This window comes from Sphaeramia orbicularis, chromosome 17 (genome assembly GCF_902148855.1).
Source record: "Sphaeramia orbicularis chromosome 17, fSphaOr1.1, whole genome shotgun sequence".
Classification (NCBI taxonomy): domain Eukaryota; kingdom Metazoa; phylum Chordata; class Actinopteri; order Kurtiformes; family Apogonidae; genus Sphaeramia; species Sphaeramia orbicularis.
This window is the reverse complement of record NC_043973.1, coordinates 30,517,157-30,536,259: the sequence shown is the minus strand read 5'-3', so window position 1 is coordinate 30,536,259 and position 19,103 is coordinate 30,517,157. Positions and strand designations below refer to the sequence as shown.

Sequence of the window (19,103 nt, the reverse complement as noted above, 5' to 3'; positions counted from 1 at the left end):
AAAGATGTAAATAACCTGAAAAAACAGAAATTTCATTTGAAAAATTAATGCAATTTTAACAATATTATGCCTCGACTTATTATTTATACATGTAAATTGCACACAGTGTGCCATAAACATTTGGTAACAGGCAGAATATTGTTCAAATTTTGGAGTTTGGAACTAAAATTTGAACAATTTCTACACTATTCCATCTGTTATTATTAACACAACTCCAGATCGCAGTGGACCCATAAATGCACAAAACATTTAGTAACAGACAGAATATTGTTCAAATTGCCCATTTCGGGTTGTTCTTATTTGTTTTTATTTATGTATTTATTTGCATTTTATTGTGAAAGAATAGTTTTGTAAATGTGAATATTTTCACAGTGTAATGTTATTTTTTTCACCTAAATTTTTTCCACAAAAACTTGTTGTCATTATTTATGGGTTATTGTGTTGTTATTTTGACTGTAGATCACATTGGTCTGTATGTGGAACCTGGACCAAAAGGATTTGGACAACGTGGACTGCTCAGGTTCATTTTTGCATTTTCATCCTGCAGGGCCGGAATGGAACCTTTGGCGGACCAGATTTGGCCCCTGGGCCACATGTTTGACACCTGTGTCATAGACTCAGGACCCCTCTACAGGCTGCTCCCATAAATCACTTAAGAAGTGGAAACAGGCAGAAATCAGATCCCAACAATTGATCAGCTACCTTCTGATAAGAAACTAATCAACTTAAAACAAACCATGAACATTTAAGAGACATTAATCTCTTTAAATGAACGAAATAAAAAGGGCAGCCTCCCTTGAGCAAGTGCATTATTACAAGGAGTGTCTAAAAGCCACTATATATCTGAATGTTTAACCCAGGGGTGTCAAACGTGGCCCGGGGGGCCAAAACCGGCCCACCAATGGGTCCAGTCCGGAATACGGGATGAATTAGTGAAACACAAAAATTACACTGAAGATATTAACAATCAAGGATGTCAAAATAATTTTAGGTCAATTCCATGTAAAGTGGATTAGACCAGTAAAATACTATCATAATAACCTATAAATAATGAAAACCACAAATTTTTCTCTTTGTTTTAGTGTAAAAAAAAAAAAAAAGTAAAATTACACAAAAATGTTAACATTTACAAACTAGCCATTTACAAAAAATGTGAAACACCTGAACAAATATGAACAACCTGAAATGTCTTAAGAAAATTAAGAGTAATTTTACCAATATTCTGTCTGTTATTAAATGTTTTGTGTATTTGTAGATCCACTGTGATCTGTAAGTTGTAATGAACATGTGAAAATGAGAAGCTGAGGCCAAATAACGGCATAAATTGTTAAAATTGCACTTTTTTTCTTAATAAATTTCATTTTGGTCATGGTTGTTCATGTTTTTCCACATTTTTTTAAAGGATGTAAAAATTTTGATAATATATTTTTCCTTTTTTCACTCTAAAACATAGAAATTAGACATACAAATTTTGGAATTGATATTATTTTTGTATTATTGTGTTATTTTAATCATCCGGCCCACTGCAGGTCATATTGGGTTGTATGTGGCCCCTGAACTAACATGAGTTTGACACCCCTGGTTTAACCTGTTGTTTAGACACACAGCCTCAGACCAAATACTGTGGGGCAGTTTGTTTTTTGTTGTGCACCTGACATACAGCATTCCCTTCTTTCCTCACAGTCCTCATCAGTCCTGCAGACAAACCACAGTTATGACTGCACTGGTCTTCTTCTTACTACTACTACAGCTTTGTAGTATGTGTGAAGCGCCATGAATGAACCAGTTTGAACTTCCTGTTACCCTTACCCTACTCTACCTGTTTTCATGCTTTACCTGCTCTACTTCTTCTGTCAATAAGTATAATGATATGTAAAGCGTACGAACAAAACACAAATGGATGTGCACATACAGTACAATAAAGACCACTGTTTATATGCTCTTACCAGTGGGATATGCGACACATCTACGTTCATATACCTGTTTCCAGTGGCTCACAATACAGAGCAAATAGCTGGTAGGAAGTTAATGACAACATTTTCTTTTATTTTTACAGAACATAAACCTCTGGGTTTGAGAGGTCAAAGGTTACCCAAAGTAAATACTGTAAAATAAGAAAATAGAGGCTAAGGGATTTTTTTTTTTTTTTTTGGCCTCAGCACCGTTTTAAAACAAAGGTTAATCACAAGACAACCATCTGCTGTTATAATACATTACATTAACTGCTGATTGAGGCGAGTAGTGACAATGCATACTGAGCAACACAAGCACAGAATAATCCTCTATCACGTTTGTTGTTTGCTTTCTTGACAAGCATTGCCCAAAGCTCTTTAGCCCAGCACATGAAACACGCAGGAAGAAGCAGCTGTATTCAACATTTATTTAGACTGCTTTGTTGCACCGGCATGTGCCGGGGTAAAATGCTTTGGAGAAAGCCCAGTTGTTCATCTTTACCACTCCACTTCATTACACTGCTCTATCCTTTAGCCTTTCTTCTCCTCCTTGGCTTCTTCATCGTCTGGGTTGTACACACTGACGGTGAACACGCCAGCTTCTGTGCCATACTTGTTTTTGACAATGAGAGCGTATTTGCCAGAGTCAGCCGTAGTTACAGCGGCAATTGTGATGCTGGCAAACTTTCCGGCCTCGAACTTGAGTTTGTAGCGGTCGTCTGATACCAGCTCCTTGTCATTCTTCATCCAGCTTACCTCAGGTGTCGGCTCACCCCAAACATTGCCAGTCAGGTTCAGGGACTAAATGAGTGGGAACATGCTATGAGGTTAATGCGTTTCTAACAACAGTGTGTGTTAACAGAACAAATAGCTAATTTATTTACCTTGCCCTCTTGGATAGCAACCACATCTGGCAGACCTCCAACAACACGAGCACGATCTGAACAAGAAAAACAAGAGTCAACTACAAAGAGAAACTCAGCCACATGACAATCAGTCAGCGTGTGGAGTGTTTGTTGTGTATGCCTATAAAAGTTATATCATTTCATAGAGGAACATCTCTTGGGACAGACAAAAAACAAACAGGCACTTACTTCTCTCTGCAATTGCTGCCGCCCTATGGAAGGAAGCAGACAGATACTGTTAGAAGCATCTTAAAATGGTATCACAGGACATTTTTGTCTGAAGCATACAATATGAGGAAATGTACTCCAAATGGCTGAAAGGGGCTCACAAAGGACATGGTCTATTTTAAGAGAGCCATCACTGTTACTATTTATTTGAGTAAACATCCTCTTTGGATGGAAAAACAGTTACATAACAGAAAGATCAAGTCAGATTCAGTTACTTACTTGAGCCTCTGGAATTCCTCAAATGCCTCTTCCCATGCTGTCCCAAAAAAAAAAAAAAAAAAACAATCATTAAGTAACAAATAACATACACACAAAAACAAGTTGTTGTATCTGAAGCAACTTCCTTGTTTGAGTTTTAAAAGTTTGACTCACCTTTGCCGGTCAGCTCAAAGACCCTCTTCACACCGTCCTTGCCATCAAAGATGTCCATGGTGTATTTGCCCTTGTCCTTCTCCGTGGGCTCATTGATCTTGAGCCAAAGCTGCTCTCCTGTGACTCCAGCCTTAACTCTCTCTGAAGCAGCGATCTTTGCATCTCTAATGTGGAGGAGCAGCACAGACAAGATGTTAAACTGTTTACTGAAAGCACATAGTAGTTCAATCAAATTCAAACAGAAGTAGCAGCTGTTTTTTTTTTTAGCTCCACTGGCCTTTAAATTCTACATATGTGGTCTTCCATATACAGTATGTAGTGAAATATATACATATAGAATTTGAAGATGAACTTCCATTTATATATGGACTTCACTAAGACTGCTCTACTGACTGGATCTTTTTTATTATAAACTTTTTAAAATTTTGTGCCACTATCGAATAGCGAGAGTGTACAGTAAAATACAAGATAAATCTTTGGTTCATGTACATACAGGCAAAGAATAGGTACAGAGCCATGTTAAAGAGAAAAGAAAACAAAAAGGATTCACACATTTTCCAGACAGGCTCTTTTTGAGATAGTCTAAGAACTAACCCTCAACTATTCCCCTTCCACCCCCCTCCCATCCAACCAAACAAAAACCAAGTAAGTAGATTACTTGGTGATAGGAATAGTGATGATGAAAAATAGATAAGCCTAAAAAGTAAAAAAAAAAAAAAAAAAATAATAATAATAATAATAATAATAATAATAATTAAATTAAAACAATTGGTAAAGGGGGGGGGGGGTCCAGGGGTGCACACCCTTAAATCTTCTTCTAGCAGGATGATTGTATTACTCAGGCTTTTCCATAAAGGGACCCCACATTTTCCTGAAATGATTGTTATTATTTCTCAAAGTGAATCTAATCTTTTTTAATCTAGTGTGAATTAGGATATCTTTCAACCAACTATTGTGGGAAGGAGGGAAGGCTTCCACTTAAATAGAAAGAGATGTCTGGCCAGTAGTGTAAACGCCAGTGCATGGCATTGAGCAGCAGAGAATGTTGGCGTTAAAGATGGTGGAACTCCAAACAGGGCTGGCTGGGGTTCAGAGTTAAGGGTCCTGCCAAAAACTATTGAAAGTGTATTGAAAATTTGACACCAAAAAGTTGTTAATATGGGGTATGACCAAAACATACGTGTGTGGTTGGCTGGAGACTGATGACATCTATTGTATTTATCACTAGGTCCAGGGTAGATTTTGGCCAGTCTAGCGTTTGTATTCTAAAAACAATTCTGGATTGTAAAAGGCCGTGTCTAGCGCCTATGGAAGCGGTGTGAACTAAGTTAGAGTGTGATCCCACTGTGTATCCAATATTTGCAGCCCAACTTCCTGCACCCATGTCTGTTTTGTATGTGTTGTTGAGATGGAGTGGAAGGAGCCAATGGAGCCAGTAATGAAGGAGGTGACACGTTTCTGCCTAGGCTCTATTGTGAGAGGGCAGTGTAACTGTGAACCTGGGGGGGGATTTGGAAAATGAGGATAGTTAGATTTAATAAAATGCGTGACTTAAAGAAATTGAAAAAGGTAAGAGTTGGGAAGGTCAAGTCTCCTTGACAAATCACTGAAATTGGTGAAAACAACATTTTTGTAGAGATCTAAACCTTGGTGAGGCCTTTACCCCGCCACAGGAGGAAAATGGCATCCGTTAAGGAGGGTGAAAATAAATGGTTATTGTAGATTGGGGCTCTAGTTGAGGGCTAGTTAAAAACCAAAATGGTTACGAAACTGAATCCAGCTTTTAACAGATCTTTTTTGATTATGCATGTATTTGGCCAGAACTTGAGCCATTTTAGAAATTTGATTTCACACATCCTACTTGTAATTGCTTTGCATGACTGTATTATATTTAATATTTGAACTATCTTAACCAGCCAGCATTATAGTTTTCCTTGTTGGATCTAAAAGTGATCTATCGGACTGTTGTTTGTAATTCAAAATTCTTTGCTGGTTTATTACCTAGCTGTAGAATTGCCTTTTCTTTCTCAGTATATCACTTTATTGTTTGTATCCATTTCTTTACATTTACATTAATTCAGTGTCAAATTAGGGTAACCCTCTCCAGTATCACTAAAACAGGCAAGACCTACAGTCATGGAAAAAAATTATTAGACCATCAAAAGTCATCAAAAACAATGATTATGCAATCCAGTACTAACTCCTGTGTGTATCATGTGACTAAAACAGGCAGAAAAGAAAACATGGAATGCCTAAAAGCACTGTTTTTGTCAGTACAATGCCATAGATATTGATATAAGAACTGAAGTGATTTTGGTTATTATCAAGAAAACATGGAAAATGTATCAGCTCTGAAATTAAACTCTTATGGGTTATTTTTGTTGTTATCATTATATTTGTCCACACAAATGTACCTTTAGTTGTACCAGGCATTAAAATGAACAAGAAATTGAAGAAAACAAAGGGTGGTCTAATAATCTTTTCTGCGACTGTATTTCAGTGACAGTTGTGAACATTTTACCCAAATTAAAAAGTAAAGTTTTCATATAAAGTACTGTGCAAAAGTACTCAGCCGACATTAGTTTTGTTGGTTTGGTAAATTTATAATGACCACACATGTATTTCTTCTGCATCCAAACTGGATATATAGGAATGATGTACAGCAGTAAAAGCAAAAGTTAAAAAAAAAAAAAAAAAAAAAAAAACAGCTTCTAAACCAAAATGGTCATATTTAGTGTGACCTCCCTTTGCACTTAACATGTCTTTAACCCTTTTATTGAGGCAATATGAGATTTATGGCATTCATTTTCTTATGTTTTATACCAGGTTTCATTCAATACATATCCGATGTCTTTAATGTTCAGTTTTTCTTGTGTTTTTTTAAGACTATGCAGATCTTTCTTGTATTTTCTTGTTTTATCTGAAGAAAAGAGACTGAGTAAAAACTATGTATGCTCATTTCAAGCCACCAGAAACAACAAAGATAAGGTGGCCTAAGACTTTTGCACAGTACTGTATATTTGTCAGACTATTATGCAGCTGTACTCAGTAAAAATCATAATAGTCCAATTCAAGCAAGATTTGACTGCAATTTTTATACCATAGCTGCATAGCAAATATTATCCCCACTCTGGAATGCATTTATAACATAAAATAGTTGTATTCATGATATATTCAAAGGTTAATCTGGCATACTTGAAAAGCCAACCAACACGGAGTTCATCAGTGTAGTATTTGACGTCCGAATAGAGGATGATGCCATGTTCAGTGCTGGTGACCTGGATTTCAGTGGAGGAGTTGGCTGTAAAGAAAAAGGAAATGAGACTGTTAAGTACTGTTTAGCATTCAATAACAAATGATCAGCAATATACAAACATACTTGTATAAAACACAGCAAGTAACTTTAAACAAGTCCTGCATTGAGGATGTGTTGGACTGTGTTTTAGAGTGACACTGGGGAATGACTCACCAATAACCCTGAACAGCTCATTCATTACAGCTTGGTATCCTGGGAAAAATGTAAAAAATTACAGCAATTAACATTCAATTCAACTGTTGCATATTTCTGCAAAATGAATGCTTTTACCATAATGCAGGGGTGTCAAACTCATGTTAGTTCAGGGGCCACATACAACCCAATATGACCTGCAGTGGGCCGGATGATTAAAATAACACAATAATACAAAAATAATATCAATTCCAAAATTTGTATGTCTAATTTCTATGTTTTAGAGTGAAAAAAGGAAAATTATATTATCAAAATTTTTACATCCTTTAAAAAAATGTGGAAAAACATGAACAACCATGACCAAAATGAAATTTATTAAGAAAAAAAGTGCAATTTTAACAATTTATGCCGTTATTTGGCCTCAGCTTCTCATTTTCACAAGTTCATTACAACTAACAGATCACAGTGGATCTACAAATACACAAAACATTTAATAACAGACAGAATATTAGTGCAATTACTCTTAATTCTCTTAAGACATTTCAGGTTGTTCATATTTGTTCAGGTGTTTCACATTTTTGTAAAAGGCTAGTTTGTGAATGTTAATATTTTTGTGTAATTTTACTTTTTTTACACTAAAACAATGAGAAAAATTTGTAGTTTTCATTATTTATAGGTTATTATGATAGTATTTTACTGGTCTGACCCACTTTAGATGGAATTGACCTAAAATTCTTTTGACATTCTTGATTGTTAATATCTTCAGTGTAATTTTTGTATTTCACTAATTCATCCCGTGGGCCAGACTAGACCCATTGGCGGGCCGGTTTTGGCTCCCGGGCCGCATGTTTGACACCCCTGCCATAATGTAATGTACCTGCATCTGTCAGATTGAAGATGCTCTTATCTTTGCCTCTTTCATCTTGAAGGAACACCTCGTAAATACCTGCGTCCGTCTTGCTTATCTAGGATTTGAAGTAAAACAGTCTTAGTATCGGTGAGACGCTACTGAATTCCCTTCTATCTCAGCCAGAAGGTGAGGTAGAGGGGAACAGAAGGGAATACAGTGTAATTCTTGGTACAGATATATAACAGACAGGAGAATAGCCAGACAGGGACCAACTAAGACGAAAAGGCAAGCTTTTCCTCTGCCTGGGATGCTGCAGGCGGTCAAATGAAAACATAAAAATGGTAAGACAATATGGACACATGGAGGAATTATATATGACAACTTATGGCAGAAACGTTTATGTCCAGACTTTGGGTCTTGGTGGCGCGGGAACTTCCTCTGCAGATGGCTTTTTCCTCTCTTTCTCTGCTTTTTCTGCCTTTTTCGCTTTCTCTTGCTTGCTAACCCACTGCAAATTAGACAGATAAGCCAGTTAATGCAAGTGCGAATGACAAGAGTGGCAGCGAACAGGCCGCCTCTCCAGAGCTCATGCAATTATTCCAGCCCTCTCTGTTGTTAATGATGTGTATACAATTTGAAAGTGGATGAACAATGAAAGGTCAGGGTAACTTCACTGGCTCTGAATACGGAGCATTGTCAAAAAAAAAGCAGGTTTCTGCTTTTGAAATGCTTCTGTATTATGGCCAGAGGAGTTAAACTGAAGACAATGTTAGAATGAATGGAATGGAATGAAATGAATGAACACAGATGAACCATACACTGCAGTTACACTGTAAGGCAGGGGTGTCAAACTCGTTTTATTCCAGGGGCCACATTCAGCTAAATTTGATCTGCAGTGGGCTGAACCGGTAAAATAATAACACAATAATATATAAATAATGTCAACTCCAAACTTTTCTCTATGTTTTATAGTGAAAAAAGTGAATTTACATTATGAACAGGCTTACATCTACAAACTATCCTTTCAAAAGATGTGAATAACATGAACAAACTGAAAAAAAGAAGTGTAATTTTAACAATATTCTGCTTCAGTTTATCATTCACACATGTACATTATAACTTACAGATCACAGTGGATCTAAAAAGACACAAAACATTTAGTAACAGGCAGTCTTGTTAAAATTGTACTTAATTCTCTTAAGAAATTTCAGGTTGTTCATATTTGTTCAGGTTATTTGCATTTTTTGCAAAATTATACTTTGTTTTAGTGTAAATACATGAAAATATTTACATTTACAAAGAGAAAAATTTGGAGTTGTCATTATTTATGTTATAATGAGAGTATTTTACTGGACATGTTATAAAAACAGCTTTGTTCCTGTCGCTGTCACTGAGCTCAATAAGAAATAGTGACATTGCACTTTACTAACTTATTTTAGTTATTTATCCCATTTCTTTGCTCAATTTATTATTACTGTGACTGCAAATTTTTAAATTTTTAAATTAAATTTTATGTTCTTATCCTGGTTTTTATCCCAGATTGTTCTTATCTTTTCTGATTTTTATTGTGTTTTATTGCATCTTGTTTTTATTTATTTGATCTTATTTACTTATTTTATTCTTTTACTTAACCATGCTGCTATACTGATGAATGGTGGAACACTGAGCACTTTTTGTTTTTTTGTCCTGTTTGTAAGTGTGATCAATTACCTGTTTCACATGTTCAACGTATGTATTGTTGTAATACCAAAGCAATCACCTAGACTGCAAAACAAATATACCTACGGGTACAAATAAAGTAACCTTGACCTTGGTCCTGCCCACTTGAGATTGAATTGGTCTGAATGTGGAACCTGAACTAAAAGTATTGTTCATATCTTAGTGTAATTTCTGCATTTCACAAATTCATATCAAGGGCCGGACTGGACCCTTTGGCCTGCTGGATTTAGCCCCCGGGCCACATGTTTGACACCTGTGCTGTAAGGTAATGCTTTTTAAAAATAAAAAAAGTGTTTCTAACAGTACTAGCAAATGCACTGGGAATATCAAAAAATATAAATGATCAGGATAGGAATCAAAAGACTCGATATCCAGAATAATCTACTGTGAAATACAACATGCTGATGTGCTGCAGCACTTCAGCAGGATGTGTGGATATTTTTAAAGGTGTTTCATTATTTATGGTTCTGTGTGTCCGAGAGGGATGGTTGGCAGCGTCTAACATGTAGTCTTAGCTCTGCGATGGAAGCGTAGCTGCATGAGACGCATTGCTCTAAGCCTTTTACTCATAAGCTCACGACTGCTCACAAAGCGCTTCCTTCTAATGGGCTGACCTTTCCGATATTAAAGGTCAGGTCGCCATCCGTTCTCTCGATTTTCGCGGCATCCTCATCATCCTCTGCAATCTCGATGCTATCCTTGGACCAGGTGATCTCTGTCTCTTTTTTGATGTTTCCTATCTGTGAAGTAAAGGGATTATTAGAAGTGGAATTCTAACTATTTTTTATGTGTTTTCTTCTTTTAATCGTAACAAAAATAGCAAAAGTTAGCTTTCTTACCTTGCATTTCAACAACACATCGCATTCTTGAGTCACGGCAAAGTCAAGGTACTCGACAAAGTGAGGACCTATGGACACCAAACAGAACGTAATTGCAGGAATCACAGTGATGTGGTTAGCGTTAAACTGACCGAATGTCAGAGACTGCTCTTACCTTGTTTCCTGACCCATTCTGCTCTCTCAAATTCTGATTTCTTTTGAAGCTCTCTGAACTCTATGAAACATCAGAGCACAACACGGTAAATTCTAGATTCTCTTTTTTTTTTTTTTTTTTGCATAGCCCAAATGCAGAGAGGCAGAACACGAAAAAGTCAACACCATCATAAAATAAGACCATATGACAGCAAACAAAGGTTGTCTTTTGCTGCCCCTCTATGGACGTACATTTTTAGTGCAGTGTAAAAGAAAACAACCTGCATAAGAACATTTTAAAAGTCAAGTTGTTACCTTTACTATATCATATTTAACTTTACACCACTAACTTCACTTCAGTAAAAACTTAAAGTAAAAGCATATGAGGTCTCACCATCTCCAATGAGTACCAGACTGGTGGTGCCCTTAGCCTTGCCGTCCACCAGGTTAAAGGTGAACGTTCCCTCGTCAGTGACCTCCAGAGAATCCATGAACATTTCAATGATGCCGTTGGATTTGTCAAAATTCATTGTGTATTTCTGGAAGATATACAACACAAAGATACCCAGTCTACTAGTCGTAATAATAAGACATGCCTTCACAACATAAAGCTTTCAGTTAGTTTCAGTTGTCTACTTTTAAGTTGTATGTTTGTAAGTTGTATGTTTTAAGACCTACTTGTATTTACTGACTGTGAGTTAATCTGTTTTATTTTGCTATTGGTTTACCGTGTTTAAACCTGTCTCTATTTTAATCATATTTTAGATCCCCTTCTGTTCTGTTATGAACATACTTATATGTGTATTATTTATACTACATATCTTTGTTTAGAGTTTAGCGTCTGTTATGGAGTTATAATGCAATAAAAATTAAATTTGAGGATTGTTCATGCCTTTATTTTTGCCCATCTGGAAATCTACAATATATAAATATTACTAAGACTTCCTTCTATTCCCTTATTTGTTTTGGTTTCGCTAGAACAATCATCATGTTCGGTTTTGAATTGATTTTTAAATTTCATTTATAGCATGTTTCAAAGCTTATAAAGGAAGAACTGCAAAGCCAGAATTAATAAATGACACCTCATTTGAAAGGTTATTTGATCTAGTTTCAGAAAATTCCCACTGTTAGTATGTGTCTAAAATACAACCTGTACTGCATCAGGTTAAATTTAGCTGAAATGTTTTGTTTTGTTTTGTTTTTTTTACCTTTTTTGGAATGTAACTAATCATGGAATGGACCAGTACTGTGACCTCATGACCACCAAACAGTCCCATTAGTTTTCCAGGCGTTTATCCAGGCGATCTGTTCACTCATTATGTTTTGGTGCTCAGAAATACTTTGATATAAACTTAGTGACTGAATTGCGAACAATCGACACTTTCTAATAAGGTATAGCGTGCCTATATTGACAAAGTTTTATTGCAGAAATTTTAATGTATTAAATACAAAATGGTGACTGGATGGCTGGTGATCTGGTGAAAATGGAGAGGTTAATTATATTTTTATTGTTTTGGAATGTACTTTGACACATGGTTAAGAAAAGACTGAGTTAGAAAAAAAAAAGAAAAAAAGCCAAATGAAAGTAAAAATAGAAGTGGAACCCAAGCTACCTTGGCATCAGTGAGGCAGAAGTCAGATTTTGTACATGGCTCCTACCTTTCCCTGAGTAATGATGGCATCATTAAAGACGTACTCCACTTGGAGGGCAGGGGTGAACTTCTCCACCTGGCACCAGAATCTCACGCAACCCTTCTCAAGCAACTCCATGGCCATGTCATTCTTAAAGGGAATAACTGGAGAGCAGCACAGTGAAAAATTTTTACTACATAATAAAAACTACAGGTGGAAAAGAACATGATTAGCATTATCTGTAATACAGTAAGACATTTACCAGGGAACTTGTGCTCATGGCTGAGATCCAGAAGACGCTTGAGACCTGTCAAATAACAAAAACAGCAGCAAAATGTTCAACATTTCACCTTCAACTACTAGTCTTGTCCCCTTGTGTTTTTTTTTTATCTTGTTTGACAGTAAGATTTATCCTGTTCCAAAAGCTGTAAGTCATGTACTACTCCACATGCTACATCAGCACTGACAGATATACAACAAAGAATAAGTTATGACAACCCTCAAGACAAGCTAAATGTCAGATTTCAATTTGATGCAGATGTTAAAACCAGAAAACAGACAGGAGCCCTTCAGGCTGTTCTCTTTAACGCTGACGTCACGTAAACCGAAAAACAAGTGAATCGAGTTTCAGGAGTGGAGATGTCATGACTGCGGGCTGACTAACCCTCCTCGGTGAGTGTGTAGCTGGAGGAGATGCCATCAGTGTTAGTGACAACACAAGAGAAGGTTCCCAAATCCTCCAGGGATGGACTGTTAAAGATAGCTCTGGATCTGGAAACGAGGGCACATGAGGACAACAGGATGTCATTAAGGAGAAGCTTTTGAAGTAAAGGAAAAGAATGCAAAACAGGAAAAAATTCACTCAACATTGGCCTTGACCCAGAGGGAGAAAAGAAACAGAGCATCTGCATGATTAATAGATACTTACCTGCCCTTTTCATTGACAAACGTGAGACGAGAGCTGTCTGTGATGGCCTGGTAGTTCTTGGACCAAACAAACTCAGAGCCCTCATTCATCTCAGAGCATTCAAAGATCATAGAAATGACTCCATTGTCATCAACATCCACAATAATCTCCTTAGTTCCTGAAGATATGAAAATAAATACTTATTATGTGTTGCATCCCTGGAATTAACACAGTTCTTTTCAATAAGAGCTTGGAATCATTCACTTCACTCAGAATTTAGTCTAAAATGACTAAGAATACAATCATTTACAGCTGTATTACAAGCAAGCTATGAATCAGTTCTCAGAAGTAACATTTTCCATATTTTTCTGAACTTTCCAGACATGCGTAGGAACATTTTGCCACTGAATGTTTAAGTTACATAAGAATCACACTCACCAGGACGAGTCTGGGCCAGGATTGGACCCAAGTTAGCCGAGGGCTTTCCAACTCCGGCAAGATTTTGAGCACGCACACGGAAAACGTAGGATGTGCCGGGCTTCAGACTCGTCACCTGAATAAGCATGGGAAGAAAAGACAGTTAAAAAACACACTTCTTAATTTTACATGCATATTTAACAGTACAAACGTGCTGCTCAAACTGCAATTTAGTCACTGGCAGACGTGAGACAACACTTCATCCTTACTTTTATGTATTTCTTCGTGTTGACCTTCTCGTGAACACCTTTCCAGCCTTCATCTCCAGTGGAGGCTTCCTTGAGATCCAAATAGTAGCCATTGACTGGGCTGCGACCATCAAATACAGGTGGTTCCCACAGGACCACAACGGAAGTGTCACGGACCTCCAGCACATGAAGGCCAACAGGAGCTCCTACGAAGATTCAAAGGTATTAAACAAGTTCTTACTTTTCTATTTTTCTAATGACTGCTTTAACCTTAAGCCATTTGGAAACAATTCTGATCTGAGCTGTAGGTTTTGCACTGTAATGTTGAAACACAAGTAACAGTATTTTTTGGACAAATGTTTATAATCTGATAGTACTGAACTACTAGTGTAAGGCACTTCCAGCATTACTGTGTCTTGGAAAAGATTTATGTGTTTTCTTGTTTATTTATTTTTTAATCAACATTCAGTGACAGACAAATATATCAACTCAAATTACTTCACATACTGTCCACACATATACACATAATACACTGTTGCCCACAAAGTAGGAATCATTTTGTTTTCAGACACATTCCTCTTTTTATTCCTATGTATACACATCAGTAATCACCTTTGACCTGGTAAAATGATTACATACTGAGCCCCAGTTAGACTTTAACAGGAATAAATTATATTGTCGCAATTATTTCATGAGAAGTGGTAAAAATGTTTTATTCTAACTATGGGCAACAGTGTAGATACTTTATATAACAAATATTATATTCACATTTGCTTAGCACTAAACCTTTTTGCCTGAATTAAGAAAAGAAAGGAACAGACCAGAAAAGAAAATGAAAAAAAGAAAAAGGGGGTAAAAACAAGGAGAAACAAAAATAACATTTTGCTCCTGTTTTTCTTTGGTTTTGACTAACAATCCTACTGTAAACCCAGACTCTGTAAGACTCACTGTGAACTAATATTACTGATTTTAAATTATAACTAACAGAATGTTGGCAAATAACTTGTAAATAACTTATCTCTGCCATACCTGGCACAGTGATGGTCCATTCCTTACACTCCAGAGATGAACTGGGCAGAGACGCTGTGCTCACACCAGCCATGTTCATGGCACGCACCTGGAACTGGTAGAGGACGTTCTCCTTCAGGTTCTCAGCCTAAAGCAAAACAAATGAACAAAGTCAGATTACACTAAGCAACACCTCAGTTATAATAACTCAAAATCAAGTAATTTGTGTTTTGTCATTGTAAACATGACATAAACTGATAATTATGTTCATAGGAAAGTATATTAAAATAAAATAACCTACTTTATATGTGCAAGATGTCACTGCCTGGTGGTTCATTTCATGCCATTTTCCAAAAACACTTCCTTTCACAGTCCTGTAGTCCACAAAGTAACCCCTGACATCAGCTCCTCCATTATCACCAGGCTCGTTCCAGCCCAGAACCATGTAATCCTTGACAGCCTCCAGGAGGGTCACACCAGTGGGCTTGCTGGGGATGGCTGTGAGAAAAACACAGTAACTGATAAGCAATTACTATAGATGTGATAAACATAGTTCAAGAACCTAATATTGGCTAATTTCTATGAAATACAAAATTCCCTTCCATGCTTTATCGCACACAAATACTCTGGCACTGATAAGATAAGATTATCAAAATCATACAGATCTTAGCAGTCGTTACTGTTAAGATATTATAGTAGTTATATGTACTATAGCTAAATATATAACATGCTTTTGTGCAGTCAAGCAACACACATTTCTAGGTTCATTGTTATAACATACTTACGCTAATGGGCAGAAGCTGGGTAACTGACTCAAAGAAAACCTCCGAAGCCAGGCGAAACTCTCATTAGGTTCATGCTCTTTATGAACACAATATTTTAGCCTTCACCTTGGCCATGCATCAAGACGCATCCCTAAAGAGTTACCAAATGGCAAAACAGAGCTCAAGCCAAAATGAAAAAATACACAAATCAGTACCTACGCAGTAAGAAGCTTATAAAAGATTATTTAATTTGCTATTGTTGTTATTTATACTGAAAAAATCCCCTGAACCAAAAACACCAATATGTAAGATCCAGAGATGAATGTTAGTGATGCACAGCCAAGGCAGGCACATGCAAATGAAATGGATCAGCAGCAACACAAAGAAAAAAGACTTGATATGCTAGATGAATTTTGGAAAGCCAAGATCTGGAAGAGGTATGAATGAAACCAACTATAACTGTAATCTAATGGATACGTTGTTAGAAATAGAAGACAAAATCTGAGAAAAAGGAAAGTTTGGAATCATGAAAAAAAACAATATGAGAGGAGCTCACAGCTTTAGAGGCAAAAAGCAAAGGTTTGTGAATGTGAAAATGGATTTAAAGTTGGGTACTGATGAAAAAATGTTAACATTTTTACAAACAGTATTTAAAACAAACAAACAAACAAAAAAAACTATGAGAACGGATCAGAAGCAGAAAGTATGTCTTGAATTCATCTGGAACAGGGATTAATGATGGAGAAGCTTTATGAGGACACTTACCAATGGCAGGCTGCACAACCACAGCATCAGAGTTGGCCGAGTCCTGGCTGTATCCAGCAGCATTGACAGCCTTGACTTTAAACACATAGTTTGCGCCCCTGCTCAGGCCATGGCACACAAACCTGAAACACAAGTAAAAATCTCATGTTATCGGAACAATCCTTTCAGTTTCATCAACAAAAGGACGATGTACTCTATTAAACTAATCTATAAAATGTCCAACCTGGTTGTCTTCACTGGTTTGTTATTGCAGGGCACCCAGACGTTAGTGCCCACCTCACTACATTCAATATAGTATCCAGCCAAGTGTTTCACATCTTTAGAGGCGGCCCAGGAAACTACCACAGAGGTGCTACTGTTTCTGGTGACCACTGGGCTGCCTGGAGCTGAGGGCAGGTCTGTTAAAGAAACAAAAGTCAGAAATAAAAACGATGAGGAAATCAGAACAGAAAATAATGCAGACAGGGCCGACGGTTTGCAGACCAACACATGTATTTGCTTGTCGATGACGTGAGGTTATTTCTTTTTTTGTTGTTGTTCAGAGTGTTTTTATTGCATATCTAGTCACAGACAAGCATAATACAGTCATTGTTGTTGTTTTTTTTTGTTTTTTTTAACCCAAACCCATGAACATTCCCACCCTGTTGCACAAAAAAAAAGAAGATAATTCACAACAACAACAACAACAACAATAATAATAATAATAATAATAATAATAATAATAAATAAATAAATAAGGGACACAGATATAAGTCACATACTCGTATTAATAAGACTCCTCTGGAATAAGTGAGGGATCTACCTTTTTTATGTGATTCAGAACAGGTTGCCAGGTACTGAAAAACTTATTGGCACATTCTCTTATAGAATATCTGATTTTTTCCAGTGTTAAATGATGTAAAAGATCCAGAAACCCAGATTTAAATGTTGGAGGTTGTTTATCTTTCCATTTCAGTAGTATTAGTCTACAAGCTAGAAGGGTGGTGACGGCAATCAGATTTTTAGATTTTTGGTTAAAAGAATGTGATGTAATGCCAAATATTGCAATTGTTGCCTCAGGTTCAATATGAGACCCTGTTACATCAGAAAGAAATTTAAATATAGACTGCCAAAAGTTTTTCAGTTTTGAGCAAAACCAGAACATATGACGTGAGGTTTTTTCTTCATCACTTTGTCCTGACTAACACCTCTCCTCATATCCATCCAAAGCCTGCTTACCCAGTTTATCTCCGACGACGGTCTCTCCTGTAGGCTCAGAAGGCTCACCCACGCCAGCAGAGTTACAGCAGCGCACACGGAAGTTGTAAGATTTACCCTCTGCCAAATCAAACAGGGCAAAGCGGGGGGACTTGACGGGCATACCAGTGTTCACTCTCTGCCAGGTTTCTGTTCCTGACATACACTACGGGGGTCGAGAAACAGTCAGATGTAAGAGTTAAGTAAACGCTGCAAAACAAAAACTGTTTTTCCCACTTTTCTTTACCTTCTCAATGAAATACATGACGCCCTCATGACCCCTCTGGACTGGGGGCTTCCATGCCAGCACCACGTAGCTCTTGGTTGCCTCAGTAACCACAACATCAGTTGGTTCTCCAGGGACCACGCCCACTGAGGAGACAGGAGGAAGTTCCCTTTATTTAGATCAGGGGTGTCAAACTCATGTTAGTTCAGGGGTCACATACAGCCCAATATGACCTGCAGTGGGCCGGATCATTCAAATAATAACATAATAATACATAAATAATATCAATTCCAAAATTTGTATGTCTAATTTCTATGTTTTACAGTGAAAAAAGTAAAATTATATTATCAAAATTTCTACATCTGCAAACTATCTTTTAAAAAATATTGAAAAACATGAACTATGACCAAAATGAAATTTATTAGGAAAAAAAGTGCAATTTTAACAATTTATGCCATTATTTGGCCTCGGCTTCTCATTTTCACATGTTCATTACAACGCACATATCACAGTGGATCTACAAATACACAAAACATTTAATAACAGACAGAATATTAGTGCAATTACTCTTAATTCTCTTAAGACATTTCAGGTTGTTCATATTTGTTCAGGTTTTTCACATTTTTTATAAAAGGCTAGTCTGTAAATGTTAACATTTTTGTGTAGTTTTACTTTTTTAACAATAAAACAAAGAGAAAAATATGTGGTTTTCGTTATTTATAGTTTATTATCATAGTATTTTACTGGTCTGATCACTTTAAATGGAATTGAACTAATTTATTTTGACATCCTTGATTGTTAATATCTTCAGTGTAATTTTTGTGTTTCACTGATTCATCCTGCGGGCCGGATTGGACCCTTTGGCGGGCCGGATTTGGCCCCTGGGTCGCATGTTTGACACCCCTGATTTAGATGACACCATTAACAAGATAAATACTGAGGTCAGATGTACAACTCAAGATGTGAAGTCAGTATAAAACTAGAAGCACTCAGAGAGCACAGACCTCCGCCAAGGCAGATCAGTGCCCCCCCCCCCCAATGTTTGTCTGTCTGTCTGTCCATGTGCAAGATAACTCAAAAAGTTATGGATGGATTTGGATGAAAATTTCAGGAAATGCTGATACTGGCACAAGGAACATTTCCTGAAATTTCCATCCAAATCTGTCCATAACTTTTTGAGTTATTTTGTAGAAAGACAGACAAACAAACAGACAGACAGACAAACCAATGCCGACAAAAACATAACTTCCTTGGTGGAGGTAATAAATGAAATAAGCAGCTGGTGAAATTAAAAATGCCTTACACGTTCTTTTCCTGTTATCACAGTCTGTCATCATGTACCTGCATTTCTTTTTGTGGTTTTGCTTTTACTAGTATTTATATATACTTTTTTTTGTTATGTCTATGGCTCTGACGTGCACTTTTTCAGTAGTGTCTTTATTATTGTTTCTGCAT

General features: G+C 36.8%; 1 protein-coding gene across 4 annotated transcripts in view; it reads right to left on the bottom strand.

Annotated features, from left to right (window-relative positions):
• Positions 1–2,072: 2,072 nt before the first annotated feature.
• The window catches only part of myom1a (myomesin 1a (skelemin)), a 35,397-nt gene continuing 18,366 nt past the window's right edge, over positions 2,073–19,103 (bottom strand). For 3 of the 4 annotated variants that reach the window (XM_030161362.1, XM_030161363.1, XM_030161365.1), the window contains 25 exons: positions 17,670–17,794; positions 17,405–17,588; positions 16,410–16,584; positions 16,187–16,308; positions 14,959–15,155; positions 14,679–14,805; positions 13,671–13,855; positions 13,423–13,537; positions 13,006–13,162; positions 12,742–12,848; positions 12,340–12,384; positions 12,105–12,241; positions 10,840–10,984; positions 10,468–10,527; positions 10,314–10,381; positions 10,089–10,214; positions 8,165–8,263; positions 7,783–7,870; positions 6,927–6,965; positions 6,653–6,758; positions 3,458–3,621; positions 3,305–3,341; positions 3,047–3,069; positions 2,837–2,892; positions 2,073–2,753 (listed from right to left, as the gene is read on the bottom strand). In XM_030161362.1, the coding sequence (XP_030017222.1) occupies positions 2,484–2,753; positions 2,837–2,892; positions 3,047–3,069; positions 3,305–3,341; positions 3,458–3,621; positions 6,653–6,758; positions 6,927–6,965; positions 7,783–7,870; positions 8,165–8,263; positions 10,089–10,214; positions 10,314–10,381; positions 10,468–10,527; positions 10,840–10,984; positions 12,105–12,241; positions 12,340–12,384; positions 12,742–12,848; positions 13,006–13,162; positions 13,423–13,537; positions 13,671–13,855; positions 14,679–14,805; positions 14,959–15,155; positions 16,187–16,308; positions 16,410–16,584; positions 17,405–17,588; positions 17,670–17,794 (2,957 nt within the window). In that variant the 3' untranslated portion in view covers positions 2,073–2,483. The remainder of the gene's footprint in view (positions 2,754–2,836; positions 2,893–3,046; positions 3,070–3,304; positions 3,342–3,457; positions 3,622–6,652; positions 6,759–6,926; positions 6,966–7,782; positions 7,871–8,164; positions 8,264–10,088; positions 10,215–10,313; positions 10,382–10,467; positions 10,528–10,839; positions 10,985–12,104; positions 12,242–12,339; positions 12,385–12,741; positions 12,849–13,005; positions 13,163–13,422; positions 13,538–13,670; positions 13,856–14,678; positions 14,806–14,958; positions 15,156–16,186; positions 16,309–16,409; positions 16,585–17,404; positions 17,589–17,669; positions 17,795–19,103) is intronic. The other variant, XM_030161364.1, reaches the window with a different exon arrangement.